Source organism: Neltuma alba, unplaced genomic scaffold, assembly GCF_004799145.2.
Source record: "Neltuma alba isolate B1F8T4 unplaced genomic scaffold, ASM479914v2 tig00011483_pilon, whole genome shotgun sequence".
Classification (NCBI taxonomy): Eukaryota; Viridiplantae; Streptophyta; class Magnoliopsida; order Fabales; family Fabaceae; genus Neltuma; species Neltuma alba.
Window position 1 is genome coordinate 239,810 of NW_021636152.1, and position 24,642 is coordinate 264,451.

General features: G+C 35.3%; 3 protein-coding genes, 1 long non-coding RNA gene and 1 pseudogene across 4 annotated transcripts; 3 read left to right on the forward strand and 2 right to left on the reverse strand.

Annotated features, from left to right (window-relative positions):
• The first annotated feature begins 647 nt into the window (after positions 1 to 647).
• On the forward strand, positions 648 to 4,112 carry LOC114714012 (MADS-box protein JOINTLESS-like). Its single transcript, XM_028898711.1, has 9 exons — positions 648 to 974; positions 1,150 to 1,352; positions 2,887 to 2,965; positions 3,070 to 3,134; positions 3,216 to 3,315; positions 3,409 to 3,450; positions 3,534 to 3,575; positions 3,670 to 3,797; positions 3,931 to 4,112. The coding sequence occupies exons 2-9, from the start codon at positions 1,171 to 1,173 to the stop codon at positions 3,947 to 3,949; spliced, it is 657 nt and encodes a 218-aa protein (XP_028754544.1). The 5' UTR covers positions 648 to 974; positions 1,150 to 1,170; the 3' UTR covers positions 3,950 to 4,112.
• Positions 4,113 to 5,248: 1,136 nt separating this feature from the next.
• On the forward strand, positions 5,249 to 11,027 carry LOC114713998 (guanosine nucleotide diphosphate dissociation inhibitor At5g09550). The gene is made up of 13 exons (XM_028898695.1): positions 5,249 to 5,379; positions 5,712 to 5,774; positions 5,856 to 5,939; positions 6,472 to 6,579; positions 6,675 to 6,847; positions 7,425 to 7,536; positions 8,355 to 8,435; positions 8,516 to 8,578; positions 8,695 to 8,796; positions 8,904 to 9,028; positions 9,672 to 9,882; positions 10,109 to 10,183; positions 10,952 to 11,027. Exons 1-13 carry the CDS (start codon positions 5,293 to 5,295, stop codon positions 11,000 to 11,002), a joined length of 1,335 nt encoding a protein of 444 aa, XP_028754528.1. The 5' UTR covers positions 5,249 to 5,292; the 3' UTR covers positions 11,003 to 11,027.
• Positions 11,028 to 11,904: 877 nt separating this feature from the next.
• Positions 11,905 to 12,574, reverse strand: LOC114713999 (uncharacterized). The gene is made up of 4 exons (XR_003737400.1): positions 12,522 to 12,574; positions 12,312 to 12,412; positions 12,158 to 12,238; positions 11,905 to 12,071 (listed from the first exon to the last, which is right to left on the reverse strand). It is a non-coding gene; the product is annotated as an uncharacterized LOC114713999 (long non-coding RNA).
• Positions 12,575 to 12,693: 119 nt separating this feature from the next.
• LOC114714020 (very-long-chain (3R)-3-hydroxyacyl-CoA dehydratase PASTICCINO 2-like) lies at positions 12,694 to 13,594 on the reverse strand (annotated as a pseudogene).
• A 4,619-nt stretch (positions 13,595 to 18,213) lies between these two features.
• Positions 18,214 to 24,621, forward strand: LOC114713997 (O-fucosyltransferase 39). Its single transcript, XM_028898694.1, has 10 exons — positions 18,214 to 18,566; positions 20,111 to 20,173; positions 20,274 to 20,355; positions 20,447 to 20,517; positions 20,599 to 20,687; positions 20,786 to 20,989; positions 21,711 to 21,981; positions 22,742 to 22,969; positions 23,229 to 23,426; positions 24,176 to 24,621. The coding sequence occupies exons 1-10, from the start codon at positions 18,429 to 18,431 to the stop codon at positions 24,383 to 24,385; spliced, it is 1,554 nt and encodes a 517-aa protein (XP_028754527.1). The 5' UTR covers positions 18,214 to 18,428; the 3' UTR covers positions 24,386 to 24,621.
• Positions 24,622 to 24,642: the final 21 nt, after the last annotated feature.

The window sequence follows — 24,642 nt, forward strand, 5'->3', positions numbered from 1 at the left end:
ATTATTTTCAAAACATGGAGGGTGCAATTTAACTTTCATAGTGTGTAAGCTATCCTCCTCACATGCAACTATATTCAATGTATGTGTAAGATATTCTCCTGTTTGGATGGCTTTCAAAAAAATGCACGTGTTATGTAAATTAAGATAAAAATTATTTAACATATTTATCTTATATTTTATTAATCATGATTAAAAAATTAGTTATAAAATTCTCCTCAATATTTTACATTTTCTTGTTTGTTTTCTTTTTACGTATTCTTCGATTTTTAACATAAGACTCATTTAACTAATTTGATTAGATTAAGAAAACTAGTTAAGTTAGTTAATTATAAAAAAAGTGACACATTTTTTTTAAAACGTCATAACCATCTTTCGTAATACTCCTTCTCCCTCTTCTACTTAAATATGGTTGAGGGAATAACCATATAAATAGAATTTATATTTAAGACCAAAATCAACTCAAAAATCGAATGAAATATTAAGAATAGGAAGAACATATACAGACAGTCCTTCCCTTGATCATTAAAGGCCTCTTCTTTTGCACACGCCTCCATTGGCGAGTTTCTGTTACGCAGCGCACCACAAACGCTCTTGCACAACCAAACGGCACCTCTAACCAAAGCCACCACCATCTCCTTCCCGTGATCCAGCGAGCAACGCTTTCATGGGCTCCATCTCACAGTTCAATACCATTTTCGTCGCCTTTTACTGCATCTAAAATTTTCCGTTGTTCAAGAATTTTCTAGCTGTCTGCATCTGAATCTATAACGAGACGACTTTTTCAGTGACTAGGTTTACCGATGAGATTGTAGCCTAAATTTAGCTTAATGCCTGCCTATCTTTTCCCATAACAAGTCGCTCTGGTATCAGGCACCCCTGGTTTTTGCGTTTGCTCAAATACACCAGAAGTTCCACCAACAGTCATCCAACCTTCCTTCGCTTCACTGACTTTTTTGTTTTCTTTGTCTTTTCAGGTGACCTTCTTTAATTGCATGCTGGTTTATTGTGTGTTAAAACTCGGCCAAATTCTTTTGTTTTTTTTTTCTCCTGATCGGATTGAGAATCGAATTCTAATTATATGACCTTGATAGTGACTCCCGTACTTGGAATGATAATGTTCTATGTTTTCGCTTTTTCCCCCCAAATAAGAACAAGGTGAAGAAGAAGACTATGGCGAGGGAGAAAATTCAGATTAGGAAGATCGACAACGCCACGGCGAGGCAGGTGACGTTCTCGAAGCGACGCAGAGGACTCTTCAAGAAAGCTGAGGAGCTCTCAGTTCTCTGCGATGCAGATGTTGCTGTTGTGATCTTCTCCTCCACCGGCAAGCTCTTTCACTACTCTAGTTCAAGGTTTCTCTCTCTTCATCACATCTCCATCTTTCTGGCAAAATTATCACTGAACCGAGGGTTTCATGAGTTGACTGAAAGGCGTCTTTAATGCTAAATATATAAATATCCAAACGGTCTGCAGGAAATATCATAATCATAGTCATAATTAATAAACAGCGGGAGAAGCAGACTCTCGATTCTCTACTTTATTTCCTTTTAGCGTCCAGATCAGGAAGATAGTAATGTCGTCTGCGTTCTTGAAGCTTCGATTTTTATATTCACTCTTTGTTGTGTAAACCCGAAGAAAGTTAGAAAAAGTCATCAGTGAGTTCTTTCTTTTTTTTTTTTAAGATCTCTTACTCATTGCTGCTAGTTTACTGTTAATCGAAATAGGCGATGAAAATGCAAAAGACAGCATAGGGGTAGTAGTGACGACTTCTTTTCGGTGCAAAATGTGGGTATTGTTTTAATTTCTAAAATTTAAAGATGAGTCAATATATATTATACGATGCATCCTATGCCCTTTAAAAATAAGACAAGGTTAGAGTGCTTAATCTGCTAAAAATATAAGATGTAAGATGGGAGTGTTAGATATACTGTAAAAACACAAAAAACATGCACTTTAAATTTTTCTCTTTTGAGTGAATGCACGTAAAATTAGATCAGATGGATGCATCTTTCCCCCGTGCTATATACAGACAACTGTGCACGGCGTGCAAAACAGGCCTAGTAAGTCCAAGTCATCCAGGCCTATCATGCAATAATTTTTTGGCTGACCATATATTGTCATTTATTTTTGACACTGTTTATTGAGTAGCAATATGCATGAAGTGAAGTTTTTTTTTTTTTTTAAAAAAAAGATCGAAGCACGTACTTCCCAAATATTAGTGAGAACTTCCATTACGATTTATATTTAGTAGTGGAAGGCTTTAATTTTATGTGATGACAGATATGTTGATGATTATTGAAGTATTGAATATTTGGTATCATTTATAATTTTGTCCGGTAGTTTAACGTTTTTATAGGAGGTCATTACTTCTATTTTAAACACACGCACATATTCTGAGTGAGAAATGTATATTATCGCAAAATACAAACGGCACTGACTTTTTTACTGGCTATGAAATTGATGATTATCATTATTATTTCTAAATTCTAGTTAGTGTTTTCATCCAATCTGAATGAGCACGATTCATCACGGTAATAACTGATCAAAATTTCTTCATCATTGATCAGTGACAAAACAGGCTCGCGTAAAACGAACCTGTGCCATATTTGTCGTTCAAAAGTGATTCGATGTAAATTTAAAAATTAAACGTCTGTGATCTTAATTTAAGTTGTTTTCAGAGCCTGCTGTTGCTAATCTTTTTTTGCTATAAGAAGTTCTCTAACATGCATTGCTCAATTTCATTATCTATGAACTTGGAGTTTGTGGCTCAGAAAATTCCTTATGTTGGCTTATCATGGCATCTGCGAATTTTTCAGTAATCTTTCAAGGGTTGATTGTGTGTTTGTGATTCTTATTCTTAATCTTTTGACGCTTTGCTTCCGGAAGCATGAAAAAAATACTAGAAAGGCGTCATTTGCACTCAAAAAACCTCTCGAAGCTGGACCAACCGTCTCTTGAGTTGCAGGTCAGTGAATACTGTTTCATATGTATCGTGAATCTAAATTTGTCATGCCAAAATTTGGTTGAAGTTAATTATTTAAAAGATGTATAATATAACCTACATTGTAGCTAGTTGAGGACAGCAACTACTCGAGTTTGAGCAAGGAGATTACCGAGAAGACCCGTCAGCTACGGTATTTATTCCCTCAATTTCGTGAATGATTTTTTCGGTCATGAGTGGGAGGAACCTTTTCTATTTAAAAAATTATATACAGGCAAATGAGAGGAGAGGATCTTCAAGGTTTGAATATCGAGGAATTACAGCAACTTGAGACCTCTCTTGAAGCTGGGTTGACCCGTGTAACTGAAACGAAGGTCTGTTGAACATACATTGCTGTTCTATGGAATCATTGGCTTCGTGCCGTCTTTGATATTCCCTCTAATTAAAATCTTAATGCTTAATTTCAGTCACAGATGATGATGGATGAGATCATTGATCTCGAAAGAAAGGTTAGAGACTAGAACTCAGGACACTTTATACATTTTATTGGCATCACTTTTTCCCGTCAACTAAAATCTTACCGGACCACCAGGGAATGCAATTAATGGAAGAGAATGAGCGTTTAAAACGTCAGGTAGGAATTGATCTTTGTTCAATTTGTATGCCTATCATCTGTTTGCTGCAATTGCTAATAAAAAATCCTTGTCTATTTGTTGTTGGGACCGAAGGTGACAGAAATGCCAAGTGAGGAATGTTGTGTTGTGGAAGGTCAGTCATCTGAGTCTGTCGATAATATTTGCTGCACTGGGCATCCTCAAGAATATGATGTCAACTCAGACACGTCCCTCAGATTGGGGTGAGTTCTATTGAGTACTAAACCATTTAAATCTTCTTTCTGGGCAGATGTTCAGTAGTCAGGCATATGTATATACTCAATCCGAGATAACCACCTTTTTTCTTGAATTGAATTGTCGATCTCTTACTTGCAGGCTACCATATTCTGGTTGAAGGAGATTTCCAGGGTTGGAAAGCGTAGAGAAAAAGGAAGGATAAAGTAGTTCCATTCCCTTAATTAAATTGCATTTGAACCTGTGCTATCCTAAGATTCTATCTCTGCTAACTGCTAACCTATAATAGTACAATATGACAAGTCGAGAGGGTATGGATTGAGCAAATGTCGGGTATTTTGTAACAAGTAGCCGGCGCATGGCGTGGGTCATGTAAGGGAATTGTTTGTAACTTCGCATATCACCTGGATTTGGATCGGTGCAAGTTCTAGAGGAATGAATATAATAAAAAAATTACGTGGACCAATTAGATTGCTTCGTGTTGACCAAAAGCAAACAAAAAGTTAGACAAATTGATGACTTCAAAATTTGGTGGATAATAGAGAAGAGAAAGAAGAAAAAATGGCTTCATAACAATATCGAGACATGTCGAGGTGCTTTTTACTGAAATTTATGATTATAATATGATGAGCAAAAGGTGTGCTTATATGTAAGTTTTGTTGGATACATACTTTTATATTTTTTTAATATTCGTACATAAAATGATTCAAAAATGTTTATTTACAGGGTCAAAATGTTTATTTAATTCTTTTACGTGCTACTAAAATTTGAGTTGAAGCTTTACATTAAATCCGTATTTAGGTTTGTTATAAAGTGAGGTAAAGATAGGGTTTATTACTAAAATTATTGGATGCAACTTAATTTTTTTAAAAAAATTAAATATATATTTAGTTTTTTAACTTTACATAAAGTTTTTATTTGTTTTCTTAATTTTAAAAAATATATTTTTAATTTAAAAAATTATTAACAAAAAAAATAATACTACTATTTTTAATGTTGATAAAATATTTTAAAATCATAGTTATTATAAAAAATTATTATCTAAGTTTAAGGATTTTAGGATTGAAAAAACTAAATATTCTTTTAAAGTCTTATATTTAAAACCAGAAGAGTATATACTTTTTAAAATTAAGGAGTAAAATTAAAATCTTTAATTTTAAAAAAACTAAATATATATTTTAGTCTTAAAAACACAGCTTTATTATAAGTCCGGCTAACAATAGCCCAATAAAATTACAAAATCGTGGTCGTATATTTTTCAGATGAATTTCTATGGGGCAAAAATAATAACGGATCCTCACACGTGCGGAGGGTCGTTAACATCACGAGGTTACCGGTAAAATCGAATCTCGCGGAACGCTGGCACGACACCCGGTACCTCCACTCCCTCTCCCCTGCTCCCAATATGAAAGGCCTGATTCTTCTTTTCTCTTCCATTTCTCACTCCCTCTTTCGCACTTTCTCTTTCCCGTCTTTTCTGTATCTTCGATCTCTATCTCCGCCATGGATGAAGAGTATGATGTTATAGTGCTCGGAACCGGACTCAAAGAATGCATCCTGAGTGGCCTCCTCTCTGTCGATGGACTCAAAGTACTCTTCTCAATTCCTCACCAAGTTTATTTTCTTTTTTTCTTAAGAACCTCTCGTTCCGTCAATTTGATTAGCGCTGGAAGTTTTTTCTCAGTTCTCCCTCTGAATATTTGATTATCGATAACATGACAACTGGATTACAAAAGAACAAAATAATATGTTATCAGATTTGTGAGAGATGCTTTCGTAAACTTTCTATCATCTCGGTACCTTTAAGTGATGGATCCGTGTAGTTTTCCTTGCATCTACCTACGGCTTTAGTGCACGGACTTATCGGTACACATCTACCTGCTGGTGTTTTGGTCACATCTAACTGTCTCGGCTTTGATCAGGTGCTGCATATGGATAGAAATGACTATTATGGTGGAGAATCCACATCGCTTAATCTTAAACAGGTAACCGATTAGTATTCATCTGAACTTGTTTCTCTTTTTAGGATTTATATGATTAGTGCCATGAATTTCCTTTTTGCGTAGCTTTGGCAGCGATTCAGGGGCAATGACAATCCTCCAGAGCATTTAGGCTCAAGCAAAGACTACAATGTTGATATGATCCCAAAGGTATGCTGGACGAGTACATTTTCTTAAAATATATTACCTATTCCGATCATTGTTGCAAGAGTAGAGTAAATGAAACATTCCTTTTTTCGCATTTATATCGAGGACTATCTGATACTTCTTTGACTGCTACTTGGCTTGTGCTTGCTCGAATAATCTGCTGTTTGGCTTTTGATATTTGATGACAAACTTGTTAAGAGAAATTCAAATGAAGTTTGAATCGTTACATGGAACGTTAAAGTATTAGCACAGGGAAGGTACAGGTGTGACTGAAACACGTAATCCTGTACTATTTAGCATTTGATTATTTTAGGTTTTTACACTAAGTAGAAAAACCAACTGCTAAACCATTGGTGATGCTTGAAAGTTAGTAGCCTATAATTGACCTGCTGATAAAATTTTGATTGACATCTAATTTTGGCCAAATTTATTAAAGGCAAGAACCACTTTAGATTACAAAAAAACCAATATAATGCTAGAGATTGTCCTACACTGATTAGTGCTTACCATTAATATTCTAATCACGCTTCAACAGTTCATGATGGCCAATGGAACTTTGGTTCGTGTTCTCATCCATACTAGTGTTACAAAATATCTGAATTTCAAGGCAGTGGATGGCAGTTATGTTTACAATAAAAAGAAGGTATGAGGTTCTGATGTTAACTAAAATTTTGTTAAAGCCTAGTTATTTATTTTCTAAATAAAATGTAAACTGATGACTTGGATTGTATGCTTCAGATTCATAAAGTACCAGCAAATGATGTGGAGGCTTTGAAATCTCCCCTTATGGGATTGTTTGAGAAGCGGCGCGCTCGAAAGTTTTTCATTTATGTCCAAGACTTTGATGAAAATGATCCGAAATCTAAAGAAGGACTGGACCTTAACACAGTTACAGCAAAAGAACTCATTTCGTACTATATCACTGTCATTTACTCTTGAGATCGTGTGTCTGTGTGTGATTAATTTAAGCACTTTTTCTTGCAAATTAAATAGCAATTCAAGCCGAAAGTGATATTTCTAATCACAGTAGGGTTCTCCATAATTTTTTTTAAAAAATAAATTATTGAACCACTCTTCTATTTTTGTTGAAATTTAACAGATCTTAGTCTATTTTCAAAATATATTTCACTTTATTAATTTATTCCTTCTATTAAGATATCTTCCATTAAAAATATGTCAAGTGGTTCAACTAAAGTATAGTTTTGTTTTTAGAGTAGGCTAATGTATATTTTAAAAATGAAGAGGTTTCTATACCTTTAAAATAAATTCAAAAAATATTTGTTTAATTTATTTACTTTCCAGTAATAAAATTTTTGGAAGCCGTCCAAAATGTTGGATGAGGAGTGACGTTCTTTTCTTTTATGGCAATAAACTTTTAAATAATCTTTTGATTCGATTATTCGCTATATTGAATATCTCATGCTTGTTTGCTTTCCATCACAATGATTATTCGCGATGCAAAATAACTCGAAGTTTGCTTCTAATTAGGAAATACGGGCTAGATGACAACACAATTGACTTCATTGGCCATGCTTTGGCGCTCTATTTGGATGATGCTTACCTGAACCAGCCTGCAATAGACTTTGTGAAAAGAATGAAGGTACCTAGTTCTTCTAATGAATTTGCTTTTTTGATTTCAGTGCGTGTGCATGTTATATGGGAATTTGTAATTAGTTGGGAAGAGATTCAGTAGGTTGGTTAGTAAGCTTGTTATTGTATATAGGGCATATATATATGGATGTAACACGGATCTAATGACTTGAATACTACTTTTGTACGTATCATGCATCAATGCCGTTGCTTGGAAGGTCATTTCCTATTTCCCGCTGTGTCCTTTAACCAGCCAACTTGCTGCCCCAATAATTTTGGCATGGCCTGTTAGTTAAGTGTTTCTTGGGATTCCCTTCTCCTTTTATCAACATCAGACCAGTACAACACTGCAAAAGTAGGTTTGTGCTTCCTGCTTCTAGAAAAATAAACGTTACCTTAGATTGATCAGTGATAAATGTGTGGCTGATGTCAAAGGATTATCGTACTGGAACACTTTCTTATGAAGCCCTCCGCTTTTTTTTTTTTTTTTTGGGGGGGGGGTGTTTGGATTCGGATGTAGACAACGAAATCAGAATGGTAAGGTTTTTGTTATGGAATCATGGGAGTGGGAGAAGTTATGAAGCGTTCCGAAAAGCCTATTTCAAACTTCATATGCATGATATCAATCTAATCTTCATTTTTAACTTTCTTTTTATGCAAGATTTTTCATCGCATCTGGTCTATGATGGTCTGAAGCATAACAAGAATTGGATTTTGTTCTCTTAGAGCTTTCATTTGGAAAGAGAGTTTTGTCTTCTCTCATGCATGCACTTGTTCACAGTAATGATTTTGAAAGTCTAATTTATTTTAATTATGGTTTTGCAAAAGCTATACGCAGAGTCTTTAGCACGATTTCAGGGTGGATCCCCTTATATATATCCACTTTATGGTCTGGGAGAGCTTCCTCAGGTTTGTAATACACACTACAGCGGAGAAAGAGCATGCCTTTGGAATTTCTTCGTCACTCTGACTATTGTAATTATTGGCAGGGATTTGCCCGTTTGAGCGCTGTTTATGGTGGTACCTACATGCTCAACAAACCAGAATGCAAGGTATATATGTTTTTATAACTCCAAGTAGTAAGTACGTAAAAAATATGAATTCCTTATAGGGTCCTCCTCGATAATCAGAGCTTGATGCAGGATTTTTTTATTTTTACTTACGACAGGTTGAGTTTGATGAAAGTGGAAAGGTTGTGGGCGTGACCTCAGAAGGAGAGACAGCTAAATGCAAGAAAGTTGTTTGTGATCCTTCATACTTACCCGACAAGGTACAAAACTTGTAACGACCACCAACTGCCAACTTACGTGATGATCATTTTGAGTCTTTCTTAAAATTTATTTATTAATTAAGCTAACCCTATCAGTTTATCAATAGGTGAAGAAGGTCGGGAAAGTGGCCCGTGCTATATGTATTATGAGCCATCCGATCCCAAATACTAATGACTCTTCGTCAGTCCAGGTTATTCTGCCTCAGAAACAGCTTGACCGTAAATCCGATATGTACGTTTATCAAGTTCTTACGAATAGTGAACTAAGCATGTTTTGAATGTAGCCGTTAGTTAGTTACCGCATATTTAGTAATGAGAAACAATTTTAAAGAAAACACAGAGGCTTTTTACAAATACAGGATCAAGTTGAAAAATATTACAAATAAGAGATCAATGTTTTTAAAAACTAAGAATAAATGATATCTGATAAAGTGAAAGAAAGAGAGAATGAAAATAAAACAACTGAATCAAAATTTTTATCTTAACATGTTAAAGTTTGAGTCTATTAATATAAATATGAAAACATAAGTTTTTCTTTAATTTCCTGCAATTCTCTGAGCTTTAGTAACAAGATATAATGTTAAAAGTGTATTGTTTTTAAATTTTGTCATTTGAAAAGGCTCAAGTTCCAATCTAAAACCTTCTACCATTTAAAGCATGATATTGCAAAATATGAAAACTATTAGCTACGTTACAATATTTTTACTCGTGAGTTTTATTTTTCAAGAAATATTGAATAATTTTTCTTTTTATAAATTGATTACACAAATAACGTACATAAGAAAAGGGCTGTCACCCCGGCCCTTGATCTGAATGACTTGGAAATAGTCTGCTCAACGGGATATCTTATTATTTTCGGTTAATGATTGCTTAAGGTACCTTTTCTGCTGCTCCTACTCTCACAATGTCGCTCCAAAAGGAAAATACATCGCTTTTGTTACCACAGAAGCAGAGACTGACAATCCTGAAGTGGAATTGAAGCCGGGCATAGATCTTCTTGGACCCACAGATGAAATATTTTTTGACACTTACGATAGATATGAACCAGACAATCAAAGCGCTGATGACAACTGCTTCATATCCACGGTAAGTTTAAGGGGAAGTTTTATATCTATCTCTGATCTGGCAAGTTTGTGTAATTGGTGTCATTTACTTTAGCCGCGAATGTTTGATACATGAGAGAGAATAGGTTCAGCATTAATTCATCTCGTCCCAAAAGGATAATGTTATGACATTGTTAACTTGGCTTTTATTTTCATCTTTAACTACTCGTTTATACAAGTTATTCTTATGGGAAGAGTTTTATTTACAGAGCTATGACGCAACGACCCATTTCGAAACCACGGTGAGAGATGTGATTGCCATGTACAGCAAGATAACTGGAAAGGTAATAATTTCTCTCATCCTCTGCTTACCATGCGAACAAATGGTTGCCGAACCTTCATTTATTAGCTCATCTAAGAACTAAAGAATCAAGTTCCCCTCTGCGTGCTGAAGTTTCTAGTATTTTAGTGTAGCTGTAGGAAACAAGAACATGCGGACATCTGCGTTTTAACTGTGTTTTGGGCTTTTAGCCTTTCTTTTTTTAGGATTTGACAAAAAAAGGAGCTCACGTTTAGGGGGTGTTTGGCAATCTCAAAAGTGCTTCTCAGAAGTACTTTTTTGTAAAACGAGACAAATTCCTTCACATATTTACATCGTAAACCGTAAAAGCACTTCTGAAAACTATGGTTTGGTTTTCATCCAAACACCCCCTTAGTCTGAATCCAAATTCATTTTTTCCGGGCTTATACGGGGTGGTCCTAAAACCCCTTTTTATATATCAAGCTGCTTATTTCAGAGTCCCGGCAAATCTATAGGCATTGGGGTAGTGTCTATCAAATCTGTGAACCATGATCCTTGTAAAGAGAATACTAGCCCTTCGATCTTTTATTCTCTCATAGACATGAATGAGGATACTGATTAATCATCTTGGAGTTAAAAGAAATGCCTCAAGATTTGACAAGCTTCATGCATCAAACTGCTTTGATTTCAAGGTTTTGGGCCATCAGGGTCTCCTTTCAGTTTCATTTTTAATTTTCCGCATGGATGAAAGATACTGTCAATACTAAAGTATTTCAACTAATTCATTATTTTCAATGATTCCTAATCTCAGGAGTTGGACCTGTCTGTTGATCTGAGTGCTGCGAGTGCTGCCGAAGAATAAATTTGGGCATCTTAGCGGTAAAATTCTGAATCAGCGCCATTGCGCCTGGCGATTGATGATATTGTGCTTGCTTATATTTCTTCTCCCGAACGCGCGGGCTAAGATTGACTTTGTCCTTAAAGTTTGTGTGCCCTCTACTTTGTCCAAAGAGCAAGGAGAATTCTTCTTTTGACGCCTTTTGTTTGTTCAATTCCTATTAGTTTGACAATTGTGCTTACCTCTTTGACATTGCAAATAAAGTAAAAGTTTCTTCATTAACAGGTAGCTGAAGATTCTGTGCAAATATGCTGCTAGTATCATCACCCAAAAAAAAAAAATAATAATGATAATAGTAGTAGTCCAAACATTGATGGAGCACAAAGACCAAATTATCACATTTTAAAGTTTAGCTTCTATATTAGTATTCGATTTCATTTTTGAACACTTCTCTTGCCTCCATTGGAGAGATTTTTGAAAAGATGTATGTATCAAAATTTATATGGTCAAAATAATTATTTAAAAATATGTTCATCGAGGTGGGATCCAACTTGACCCGGTCAATTGATCTCTCAATCATGTTGATTTGAATTGTCTTTCAAATTTCTAAATTGTTTGAAATCCAACTCGTATACATTCCCAATATGCTTGAGTTCTTGGTTTGTTATAGATCACAAGTAGTGTTGTGATTTTAAAATATAAATTATTTTTTACTCTACACCTCCATGGGATTAGTAGTGTTGTGATTTGATGTTGAAGTGTAATTTAGCCTTAAAGTTGTTAGTTTACCCACTCAAATTTGATCAACTTTTGTGTGGAAGTGAGACATCAGAAATTGAAATCATGAAACTAATTAGAAATAAGGTCTCGTATATCTTATGATATTTATCTCTCTAATTCCCCCGGGGGGGGAAGGAATGTGTGTTGATGGATTTCACTATTTGAAACCGAAAAGAATTTCACAATGAAGAAAATTAGGAAGAGAAGAATGAGCTTCACTTTCATGGGATCAACATGCGTAGAAATAAAAGCACAATCTCTTCCTAATCCTCTCTAACTTTGCATTTTCACGGATCTGAGGAGATTCTGATCCCTGTAAAACCCAATAGAGTACCCGAGGATTAAATACAAACGAAAAAGACAGAATTTTCTGTTTCCTACAAGATTAAAATTCATTACCTTAATAACAGGCGAGCCACTACACATTAACCCAATTCCACTGATGATGCCGTTATAAACATCACAAAGAAGGTGCTATACCTGCAAAGCAAAAATTATATTGAATACGACAGCAACTTGGGGGTTAATCTACCTCAAAATTCAAACCTCATACCTTAGTCATAGAAGCCATGAAGGCACAAAACCAAAAGCCTCTTTCATCCCATAAAAAGCATAACGAATGGCCTAGATGTTTGGCAGACAAAGAAGATGAACCTGTAGTATTACTGATCATAGATCATAGTTCACACATCTTCTCGACCAAAGGGATTAGGCAACTAGAAGAAAGCCAACTATTTCAGGGGATGATGGAGCAAGTTCAAACCTGTAGATTCCATAAACTCATATGTTTCATTTAAGACTTATCTGACTTTTTTTTCTCATCTCAAGTACTGCCTCGATGTGTCTAGTAAATAAGACAAGAAGCAGAGACATGTTATTTGTATAACTAGTCTTCCGGTCTCATCAAGCGAATAAATTATAAAACAAAGCATCAGTCATGTACTTGCCTCAGTAATAGAAAAGCTGATTGATGGGGAGCTAACAAGCACACGAGTCTGAGTCTGTCATTAATAGTCACAAGTCAAAACTTTATAATTGAAGGATATAATATATGCTTCAACTTTGAGCAAACAAAGCAACAAAAAGTTTAATTTGTTTCAACCTCACGGAAACTTCATAATATGCCCCACATTAAGAACAACCTTGATGCTATTTGTGGTAACGTTGCTGCTACAGGAGACCTCACCAACCCTTCTAGAATGAAAAGGGAGAAGAAATCCATAATAAGCACTGATTCTTAACACAAATGACGATCTTCATAGACTAAGGTAATGACTGATGAGCAAGGGATCTCTCACCTGCTAAGCCATGAAATATCTACCACATTGTTCAAGTCAAAGCCATACCAAGGAAAAAGAGAAGGGAAAAAGTTAATATAACTCCACAAGGAAACAAACAGAAGTGTTTATCCATAATAAAGAAGAATCTGTTGTTTTTGGTACAGGTACCTCTAATACAGCAGCTGTTTGAGCAAAAAGCAAAGGCTTTCCGGCCACATTGTATACAAGTTCATGACCCGATTCCTTCAATGTCTTCAAAACGAGATGCAGCACCGGAAACCTTCTCACTCGACAGAAATGAGGCCGAGGTGAAAGGGGGGGAAAAATCAAATTATTTCATTTATATTAATGTGCAACTGTGATTGACACAAAAATTTAAAAAAAAAAAAAAAGATGATCAGACTTCCATTCTAAAAATTTTCAACGCATATAGTAAATGCAAAGTAAGACAAAGTATTTGGCTAAAAGAAATTATGGGCTAGTACCATCCAACATAAAGGGTCCAGTTGTACAGAGCAAGGTAGAGGCGTCTTATGAGTAGGATGAAAGCTGTCATTGAAGAAAGTGATGAGCAGAAAGGAGGGGGAAGGATGGAAGAAAAGACAGAAACTAGCTATGAAGAGAGTGCTGGAAGGCTTGGAGAAAAATAGATGCAACAACTAAATAAAATGGATAGTTAAGTGGTAGGCCTATTTATTGTTCAAAATTTAATACAGAAATTTTCATAACTTGATCGGAGGAAATAAGCCATTGATCCATGTACCGAGCAGTCTTGATCTTGGAAGAACAAGTGAAGCTGGATGAAGATAGGAACAAGTGTGACTGTACAGAATGGAGAGTGGCAATAAATAACAATGAATAATAAATGGCACACCTGATGCCCAGTTGCTCACCGACCCGCCGGATGCCCAACGCCACGTCCGCTTTGGATTCGCTCACGCTCTCTCTTTCTCATGATTTTCTTTAAATATTGGCTGTAGGAGCTAAGAGACTTGCTTTGAAGGCCTCAATCTTCCGTTTCTAATGTGATTTAAGTAATTAAGAGTATTTTAGATAAGCCAGCATAATTTTTTTTATAAATAACTAACATGGCTTTTTTTTAGGTACATGTTGTTTTTTTTTTATTGGAAATAGTCCTGCTTAAGATAAAACCGAGTACTAAATGTAGATACTTTTTGAACTGAGATTCAGATATTAATTTATCAAGTTGTGAGGAACTAGTTTATTGTACTAGACTCAACTCTTATCGGTATAACTAACGGTTTTTTATTATTATTAGTTAGTTATTCATTTCTCGGGAGAAAATGAGCCCTGGATACGGATCTGGGGAAGTGTGTATGGCCCAGTATTCTTGATTAGGATGTTTGTGATTGTGAGCGGGTTCCCAATGCATAGAGATAAGTAGTTTTTGTTTACTGGAGATTTTCTAGGCCACCCTGTGTGCCACCAAAAGATAAGAAAAGAATTGAATACTTGCTAGGAAATAGGAATAAAGAGGTATTTAGATGGAATTAAAATCTTAATTTTAAAAATATTTTTATAATACACAAAATAAATATATAAAAAAATTTGTTTCTTTTTACGAAAATGCTTTCAAACACCCCTTAAATCTATGGCCGGAATAATGTGGGTTTGGGTGGCATGGGCCAATGATAGTTTAAAACCCAACCAACACAATCCCGGAGTCCAATATGAAATGGATCGAAACTATACTAATTTGTCATGATTTGAGATTATATGATACCCATGAATTTGAATTTGAGAAGCGCTGAAGCGCAGACTAGAATCTAAAAAGAGAATGCTGCCCCCTTCATAATTTTGCAGGTTATTCTGGGAAACTATGGCACCCACTTCGCGGGGGATTACATCTAAACAAAAAAGTCTTAAAAATTTCATGCTTAAATATTATAATTATTTTTCAAGCTTAAATCTTAGACGACTTACAGATAAATTTCTCAATTAATTATCGTGAAAATTATTATCAAAATATTTAATATTACACTCTTCTCATTAAGAAATTCATAAATTTGAATAAATTCTATCTTTTCAGCAGCAAAACCAGAATGATTATTATACTGCTTATAATTATATTTCAAATTTGGGTATCATATGCAATTTCTTTTTCCCTATTACTTATTGTGGTAGCGGACGCGAGGAAGAAAGAGATATTCCAATTCCAATGTGGTGTAAAGCAAGCGCCAGAAAAGCATAAAAAGGGAAAGGAAGAAAAGGAGTGGCAAGAACAGCTTGCAACAAATAGACCCATCAACCTCTGATATTCCATCACATGTCATTAACATTCCTCCCGCCGCTGGCTTTACCGTTTTAGACAGAGACAATATGATACCCTATTTGATTAGACGCGGAAATAAGTTGGATCGATCACACCTTGCCCTTTGATTCTTTGATTATTTATATTTCATATATTTAAAGTAAATTTAGGATACTTTCACAGATTTACCAGGAGTGTACGGAAAATTCGGAAGAAATATTTACATTTAGTATGGAATAATGATTCAAATAAAATTAAATTTAATATGAGAATATCTATACTTTAAAAAAAAAGTACGACACTCTTAATGATTAAAATCTCATGCATAGAAATTAAAATACCTCAATAAGCCATTAATTAGTTCGCTCAAAATATACTTTGTTTGACTCCTCATCCTTGGATTCAACTGGCGAAGGGGTCAAACTCTCTCATAACATGGAGGGGGTTTGATCCTGAAGTTAGTCGAGATACTAAAAGAGGTATACTTGAAGCTAAGACCTTAACTCGTAATATGTAGTGATCCCTTATATGGAGTTTTTCCTGTCCCAGATCATGGGTGAGCTTTGTCCTATAAATAAGTAAGGAATGACTCCAAATAAATCATTTTTTTGCCAACAAATCCAAATATCATTTGGCCAATGAGCGAAGTTAAATATGGCATTGGATGTATCGTTTGCAATTAAATTGCATAATGTTAAAAACTGCAATATATCAGCTAATGACTTAAATGCCTCTTCACAGCTGGTCCCAGCTCGCCAGTTCTGCATCTCATTATATACATACACTTATTGCCAACGCATTATATATATATATATATATATATATATTCGTATTTATTTTTTTTCCGGCCAAACTTATCCAGCCGACTTTTTTTAATTACTAAATTCGATTTCTTAGATTCACGGAGGTGAATGTATCACGTCGATTTTTTTTTTGTCACATTAGATGTATCATACATGTATTTATTTAATTTCGTGAATGTAGGAATTGAATTTCTTCCAAAATTATTTTTTCAACTTTTTATTTTGGGATTTTACCCTTATATTTAATTCATAAATATTTTACTAAATATTTCATAACACACTGGGGGTGAATAAATTGGAAGTTAGACTATTGGGAAGAGATGGAAATTTATCTTGCTCTTTTTTTCAATTGCTCTATTCCCTCAATATTTTGTGTTTCAAGTCAAAAAATAACATGTTTTATTAAGAATAATTGTAACTTTTCATAAAAATAAAAAAAATTAAAGAAAAAACTCTATATATTAACTTGGTATGTAAGTAACTCGGATGATGAACCAACATGTCATGAAAGTCAAGCCACCCAATTTATAAGCATATTTTTCTGCCAAGTGATGCAGCTTGAAACCTCGTAAAGATCGTTAGTTCTGGACACCAACGTCGATGCTGGATCTGATTTAACTGAGATGTGCGTTTATATATATATATATATTATGATCATAATTACGATAGCTTATTTTGTATGTGCCCAAGCACGCTTAAAGATCACGCTCTGACTACCTCTTTATTATTATTATTATTGTTATTATTAATCTTTTATAAGCAATTAATAATAATCTGAGATTCCATGCTTATCTTGGAATTTAAGTACATGAGTCCACTCACAAAAAAGAATTAAAAAATATACTTTTTTAAAAAAAGAAGACTCTGGGTCTATGAAGTTGAACTTAGACCATTGTCACCGACAAATCTCACCTAAATTAGCGTGTACTCTTCTTATTATAAGAGACAAATAACCGAAATACGTTGATCAAAAAAATAGTTAAAATTAGTTAAGAACAATTAATGTGTAAAAAAGTATAATTTTTTTTCCAAAAATGCCCTCATTAATAAGGAGAGAGAGCATGAGAAAGAACAATTAAATTATTAAAAGAAAGAGAAGTGGGAGGGAGAGAGAGTGTGAGTTGGAGATAATAAATATGGGTAAAATAGGAAATCAACACAAAAAAGTAGAGACAACTTTTAAATGTCTCTTATATATAGGAACATGCTCTAAGCATCAAATGTCTCTTATAATAAGGAACGGAGGGAGTATCATTCATTACAAATCCAACCAAAACCAATACACCAACCGAATGAAATAAACTTGCATATTTATTTGTTTAATCAATCTTGAGATTCTATTGAGCTATTTTCAGAAGTTTATATTCCATTACAACAACTCAGCAATGAGGATCTTTGCAAGAACTAGGCATCTTCACTTATTTGCTTCTTCTTATGGGAGATTCCTTGTAAGGCCAAATGCAGGAAGTTCCCCCCTTCATTACAAGTTTTAGGATCTGGACTCTTTTCATTGAATAGAAAATTTATTACAAATAAATATGATAAGACTCACAACATGCCATGTGAGTTATTACTGACTGTTTCGTAAAATTGTCACATGCATTCTCTAAAATTGTTACTATTAGTCTTGTCCTCATAACGCTTTCATAACAGAATTTAATACCAATAAAGACTGTAAAAATCAAAATGCATGATAATTTTTTATTCTTAAATATTCTCAAACAGAATACAATTTTTAAAATATTTAATTAGAAAATAACGTGTAAATTATATTTCCCCCCCCTTAAATGTGTAGTTTTGCCAGCTACTGAGCTCCCATCCTCATCCACGGGCGACAGGGAAACTGTACTGTCGGTGGTCACAGAAAAGCTTGATTAAAAGGCACCAGCAAAAATTACTACACCAACAACAACAACAACGCGGACACCCACCGTCAACGGTCTAATAAATCTCTCCACGGCTATCACAGCCACAGTGTCAACACTTGTGAGAGTCTGTGACCTTTAGATCATCTTGCGTCTCTCTTTCTCGCCCCGTGATTCCCACTTTGTTAACGTAAAAAAACCATCTTTTTTGAAAAAGACGCAACCCCTCATTATTCTACTCGGTGAAGGTAGCCAGGTGTCCATGTGAGCTCGCCTTTACTCTCTTTCCCGTACAAATTTTCGCAAAACCCAATAGAGAAAAGATCTGTTGTCCTCATAACGGGCTCGGCTTTGGCCTTGTTCATCCTCCCTCTTATCCCTGCGTTGATTGTCTTTAGTGGGGGAAACTCCTTGTCACTTTGCAGATCCCCGGTCTAAGTCTGGACGATCATGGAGCTCAAGCACCAGAACTACTATCAGCCTCACAGACTAGCGTCACAGGCTAGCCTCTGCTTATTACTGCCTCTCTCAGCATTCTTGTTTCCTTTGTTCTTTCCTCTGGCCTCTGCTTCGCCATTCGTAAATCCAGTACGTTCAGTTTCCTCCCCTTCCTAGCTTGATTTTCTGCTCCGGTACTTTGGTTTTGTTTTTTTTCCTACTTGTAGTTTTAGTGGATTATGAAACATTCTGTTGGGCGGCCTCTCCAGCTGCTTTATTTTTACCACAAATATTTGCTTTTTGTAACTGAACGCTCGAGTGTTCATAGAAACTGTTGGATTCTGCAGACTGATAATTTTTTATGTTCCCTGTTCGGTAATGGTTATCTTCTGAGCTGCGCAAGAACATTTATTATTGTGGGAAATAAAATTTGATTTTCAATTACATTTCCTGGTGTTAATGGTAGAGAAGTTGCGAAATTCGATGGCTTTGTTTTTGTTAATTAAATGTGGCAAGTTTCGCCCTTGAAACAGTATATATATGTATGGATCATTCGCCAAATATATTATATCCAATCTCAACAAAACAAGTTTAAAGAGAAAGTCATCAACAAAAATCGACTCCTTTGTGTCAGCATATTCTCTTCATATTGAACTTGGATCAACTCTCGTTCATCATCTGGTTTAATTGTTAAAGTGAGGATGAAAAGAAAGGAAAGAAAAATTGTTCGTTCATAGGATGAACACGATACCAGCTTGGAAGCAACGGCTTGAAGTTTTACCCTGCTGAGTAAAGCAGTCAAGATGTTCAGATTGCTCTATTCCTGGTTAATTTGTTATAGTAAACGATTGTTAGATCATAAATTTTTTTGGATATAAGTTGCTATGGCTTCCGATGATGATTGTTGGCTGTTGAAATTCTGAGCTAATTTATGTGATAAAATATTCATCAAATTGTTGTTTCGGCGAAAAAAGTGTTTTTGTTTTATTGCCTAGAAATCCTTTCGTCTGTTAACAGAAGCAGGTTTTCCTTTGTTCCTCCCTTTTTACTATTCAACCAAAAATCTGGATGTGCTTTATGTCTTGTGTATTTGTTTGTTTCTATTGTTCCATATTGTTAGACCATTAGACATTTCTAAATGCTTTAAGTAAGATGACACCGTAAATCTGCAGCAATGAGCTAAAATGTTATGTTAATTACTTGTGAAAAGTTATTTAACTATCTTCTATATATGGCAGCAAAGGAACAATAAAAATGGGTTAACCTCCATAGCCAAAATTTTATATTGTTTTTAAGGTTTTTATTATTCTAAAGCTTTATCCTTATTGAACGTGGAATATTGTATCCACTAAATACAAAAAATGCATTGGGTACTGTTCAAGATCATAAGACTTCTGTATGAAATTATAACATTACGTCATTAAGGAAAACTCATACTATTTTAATCCAAAATATTATATTTCACGATGCTCCAAACCTAACATGTGATCAGAATGCAGGGAAGATTATATTCTAAACGTCTATCTTTTTAAGTAATTCCTCGTGTTTATATGCTGCCATGCTATTAAAATGATCATCATATCAGTATCAGAGAGGAGCCCGCCCGGGACACTGTCCGTGCTTTGTTTTCTATTAACTGCACACGCTATTAATTTTGGCTTCCTGTAACTTATAATTGCAACTGCTTTATACAGGAGTTGGGTGCTATAAAACCTAGGCATTCACGTCTTCTCAGGAGTGCTATACAGCGTGGAACTGTAAGAGATTGAGCAGTATATGCAATTTCAAATTATTTACTCATTTCTACTTATCAATATCTGTTTATTTTTTACATTTTTATTTAATTTCCTTGTCTAGTCAGCGTCACAACTTTCTAATCTGTGGAGTCCTCTAGAAAATCGAGGATGGAAAACTTGCGTTAAACCTAGCAATGTTCCATGTGAGTGAGGTTAATACCTTTCACTTTAGGTTAAGTTCTTTCTTTGATTGTTTTGGTACTTAAAATGGTTCCTTATCTTTCCGTGGAGCAGCATTACCAGAGAGGTCTGAGGGATTTATCCAGGTGTTTCTTGATGGAGGGTTGAACCAGCAGCGGATGGGGGTAGGTATTAAAAGCCCAAAATCTTATATATCATTATTCCAAAAGATGTGTGATTTATGCTGTGTTTGTTTTTGGGTTTAGATATGTGATGCGGTTGCTGTTGCAAAGATACTGAATGCAACTCTTGTAATCCCATACCTTGAAGTAAATCCTGTTTGGCGGGATTCAAGGTACCTGCTGGGGCCATCGTTCCATTTTTTTTTTATTAAATATATATCATGGATTGTTAATGATTTTATATGCTGAGGTCGAATATATTTCTCTGCAGCTCCTTCATGGATATATTTGACGTCGATCACTTCATTGATGTATTGAAGGATGACATTTCTATAGTTAAAGAGCTGCCTGAAGAATTTTCCTGGAGTGTAAGGGAGTATTATGCTGCTGCTATCCGAGAAACGAGAATCAAGGCTGCTCCTGTTCATGCAACAGCCCAATGGTATCTGGACAATGTTTTGCCTGTCCTACAAAGGTTGGTGGTTACCTGAACCTATTAGGGCGTTGCTCGATATTTGGATATGAATGAAATTTTCAGGATTATTATTATTATTATTTTTAACGTTAAAGCTGAATGTTTTGTGCATGATTATCATAATCGAGCATTTGTCTGCTCTGTCAGTTGTTTCTAAGTTGTTCTTTATAAGCACATGGCAGACCGAACCCTGCATTGTAAAGTAACTATAACCACTTTTCATGGTGTTTCAAATTAATATCTGAAAGCAGTATGAGATTCCAAATTAAAAAATGTGTATTTTTAAGAGGTTTGCATGCATTTTGAAGGCATTTGTTGATATAATAAAGCTCTTTTATGAATCATTGCTTAAATTAATGGCCTAAGACCTTTAGCATTTCCCCCACTGGCACTGATTTTTCTTCTGTGTAAAGGAAGCTGCATACTACCTTTATTATGGCTTGTAAAATTTAGAGATTGGGCGAAGCAACAAATATTGAAAATTATTCAGTTTTGACTTCTGAAGCTCTTTCCTTGCTGACGACCCAAGCAATCATCAAAATATTTCTGACATATTGAGTCCAAGCATAATCCAATGCAACCTTCCTCTGTAATCGAAGTTGGTTGCATAGTGTGAAAGTTTATAATGATATGACTGAATTTAATGTACATGCACAGTGAGATTATGCATCACTTTGTCATCTCTTAGAACCATGGACCCTGATTTCTTGTTTCATTGCAGTTATGGCATTGCTGCAATTTCTCCATTCTCACATCGTCTTACATATGACAACCTGCCAATGGATATTCAGCGGCTACGCTGCAAAGTCAACTTTCAAGCATTAGTTTTTGTTCCTCACATCAGAACACTTGGAGATGCACTCATAAGCCGGCTTCGCTACCCTCAAGATTCTGCTGAAGAAATGGGTACCAACTACCTTCAAGAGAGCACTGAAGCCAGTAACAGTAGAAGAGCAAGGAAGTTTGTTGTTTTACACCTTCGCTTTGATAAGGTATTGCTCTAATCCATCTATTGACGAGTTTGTAATGCTTCTTTTGGTTCTTTTATTTTGATGCTGCAAATTTTGGCAAATTTTCTGCCTGGTTAGGTTGCATTCACCCGGTAACTTTAAATTCAATAATTAGTTAGTTAGTTAGTCGGTAAAATGGAAAATTTTACAGGAAATAAAGGGATTTTCTAAGCAAAGAGATAGTTTACTTTCTTGATAAAAGCAGCAGCATCAGCAACGATCAAGATGAGGGCAAATTACCTTTTGCTCTTTTGAGAAATGCACAAGTTACCTAACCTTCCCTCTAATAATAAAATATAAAATCTCTTCCCCTAAAGTTAAATGATGCAATACGGTGACCTCTTATGCAACAGAAAGACAAGCTATAAACACATCTATTCTGACCAAAATATCTTTATATTCATTAAATGTACAAGATAGCGAGTATTAAATATTTATTTTACCAATATAAAATAGCTGTGTTTTTCCAATTTAGAATAACTTAAGTTGATGTTTTCCAATACAATAATTAAGAGGGAAATATAACTTATGGTCCTTCTAACTTTTTTTCAATTATTCTGGTAAAAAATAACTTGTCATCAATTATCAGTTCGATCCCTAAATTTTGACTACGAAAGTATAATCCATTCACTCAATAATTAGCATCATATGGATCTTCTGCCATTGAATATGTTACTCTCTGCACCGTTACATGTTTTAGTTGTAAATTTGGAGTCTAGGTTTGTAAATCTCTGTGTCACAGGATATGGCAGCCCATTCAGCCTGTGATTTTGGTGGGGGAAAACTTGAAAAATTGGCTCTTGCGAAGTATCGACAGCGGATCTGGCAAGGAAGGGTTCTTAATTCTCAATTCACTGATGAGGAGTTGAGGAGCCGGGGCCGGTGCCCAATGACTCCAGAAGAGATTGGTTTGCTGCTAGCAGCTTTGGGATTTGACAACAGCACCCGTTTGTATCTTGCCTCTCACAAGGTCTGTAATGTTGCTTTTGTTTTATGCCGTCAAGATTCATGCATTTGAATCAAGGGACCAATCTCGAATTAGTTTTAACATTTTTTACAAATTAAAACAAACCAATTTCAAAAGAATCTTTGTAACATGGGGAGGAGCGCAGCCACTGCCCCCCTTAAATCCGTCCCTGATTTGAATTACTCCGTGCCCCTTGCTAAAATAAGAAGGTGGAACGTTCATGTTTACCAAGTTTTAAGGCACAGCTTTTGTCTAATCCCAGGTATATGGGGGAGAAGCACGGATTTCAGCCTTGAGAGAATTATTTCCTCTGATGGAAAGCAAAAAGAGCCTTGCTTCAGCAGAAGAGCGTTCCCTGATAAAAGGAAAAGCTTCTCTGTTAGCTGCTGTTGATTACTATGTTGGCATGCATAGCGACATCTTCATCTCTGCTTCCCCTGGAAATATGCATAATGCAATGGTGAGTAGTGCCAGATCCTTTCTACGTGAGATGACTTTTCTTCAATGCATTTTCTACCTAAGAACTCGAATTATAGCTCTGCAATATTACTTCACAGGACTAGCCTAGTGTAGTGACTCGTTACCCACAAGTTGATGTTGGATCCGATCGATTCTGAAGGTTCATGTTCATATTTAATTCTCTCTGTCCCCGTGCAAAACTTAAAAGAGTCACTGGAAACAAGTGACAGTTAAGAACCCATCACATTAATGCACTTAACTGTCTTTTTAGCACTTCCTTTTACGCAAACAAAATTTCATGTTACAAGGTTTGTTTCTTTCATGAGAAATCATATTTTAACCCTTCTCCGCATGGGCGCCCTTGATGCATTAAAATGTAACAAAATACCCCACTAATGAGGACGTAAAATCTCCTAAAATTAGCTGCATGACTGCATGCCGAGGGCTTTATGTCAGTACTTTTGTCCTATCACTGATACACTGCAGTTAAGTAATTGCTTTTGGTCTTATGTATCAGTTTTTCATCAATTATAGCTTGGTTGTTCCAAGACACAGGGCACTAACATCCTTGAAACTGCCATTAATTATTACTATTACTAGATGTGGGTCCAACGGATATGAAGTTTGAAATTAGCTCACTGTTCATAGTTTATGAATAGTTAACATTCCAATAGATTTTATGAGTTGATGTTGATGTGTTGCTTGTGGAATCCAAGCTGATATTAATATTAATGCTGCAACGTTTGATAGGTTGGACACCGAACTTACTTGAACTTGAAGACTATAAGGCCAAACATGGCATTAATGGGCCAACTCTTCCTGAATAAGAGCATTGAATGGTCAGAGTTCCAGCAAGCGGTAGTTGAAGGACACCACAATAGGCAAGGTGAACTCAGGCTGAGAAGGCCAAAACAGTCCATATATACATATCCTGCACCTGATTGCATGTGCCGAGCATAGTATATTTAATTGTCCACGTATGTAGTCTCTGTATTTTATATTTATAGTCGAGTGTCCTGATTATTTGACAGTTGTGGCTGATGAATAAATGCATTTCCGCGCTCATTATCATATATGGTTTTCTACATGTTGATAAAAGTGCTTGTAGTTTGTATTTTGTATGTTGGATCTCATTCATGTTGAACCAGCACCATTCTTACCAGGAATAGTATTGATCGATATATAGTGGTTTATGAGGAGCAAGATCCATTCAAAGC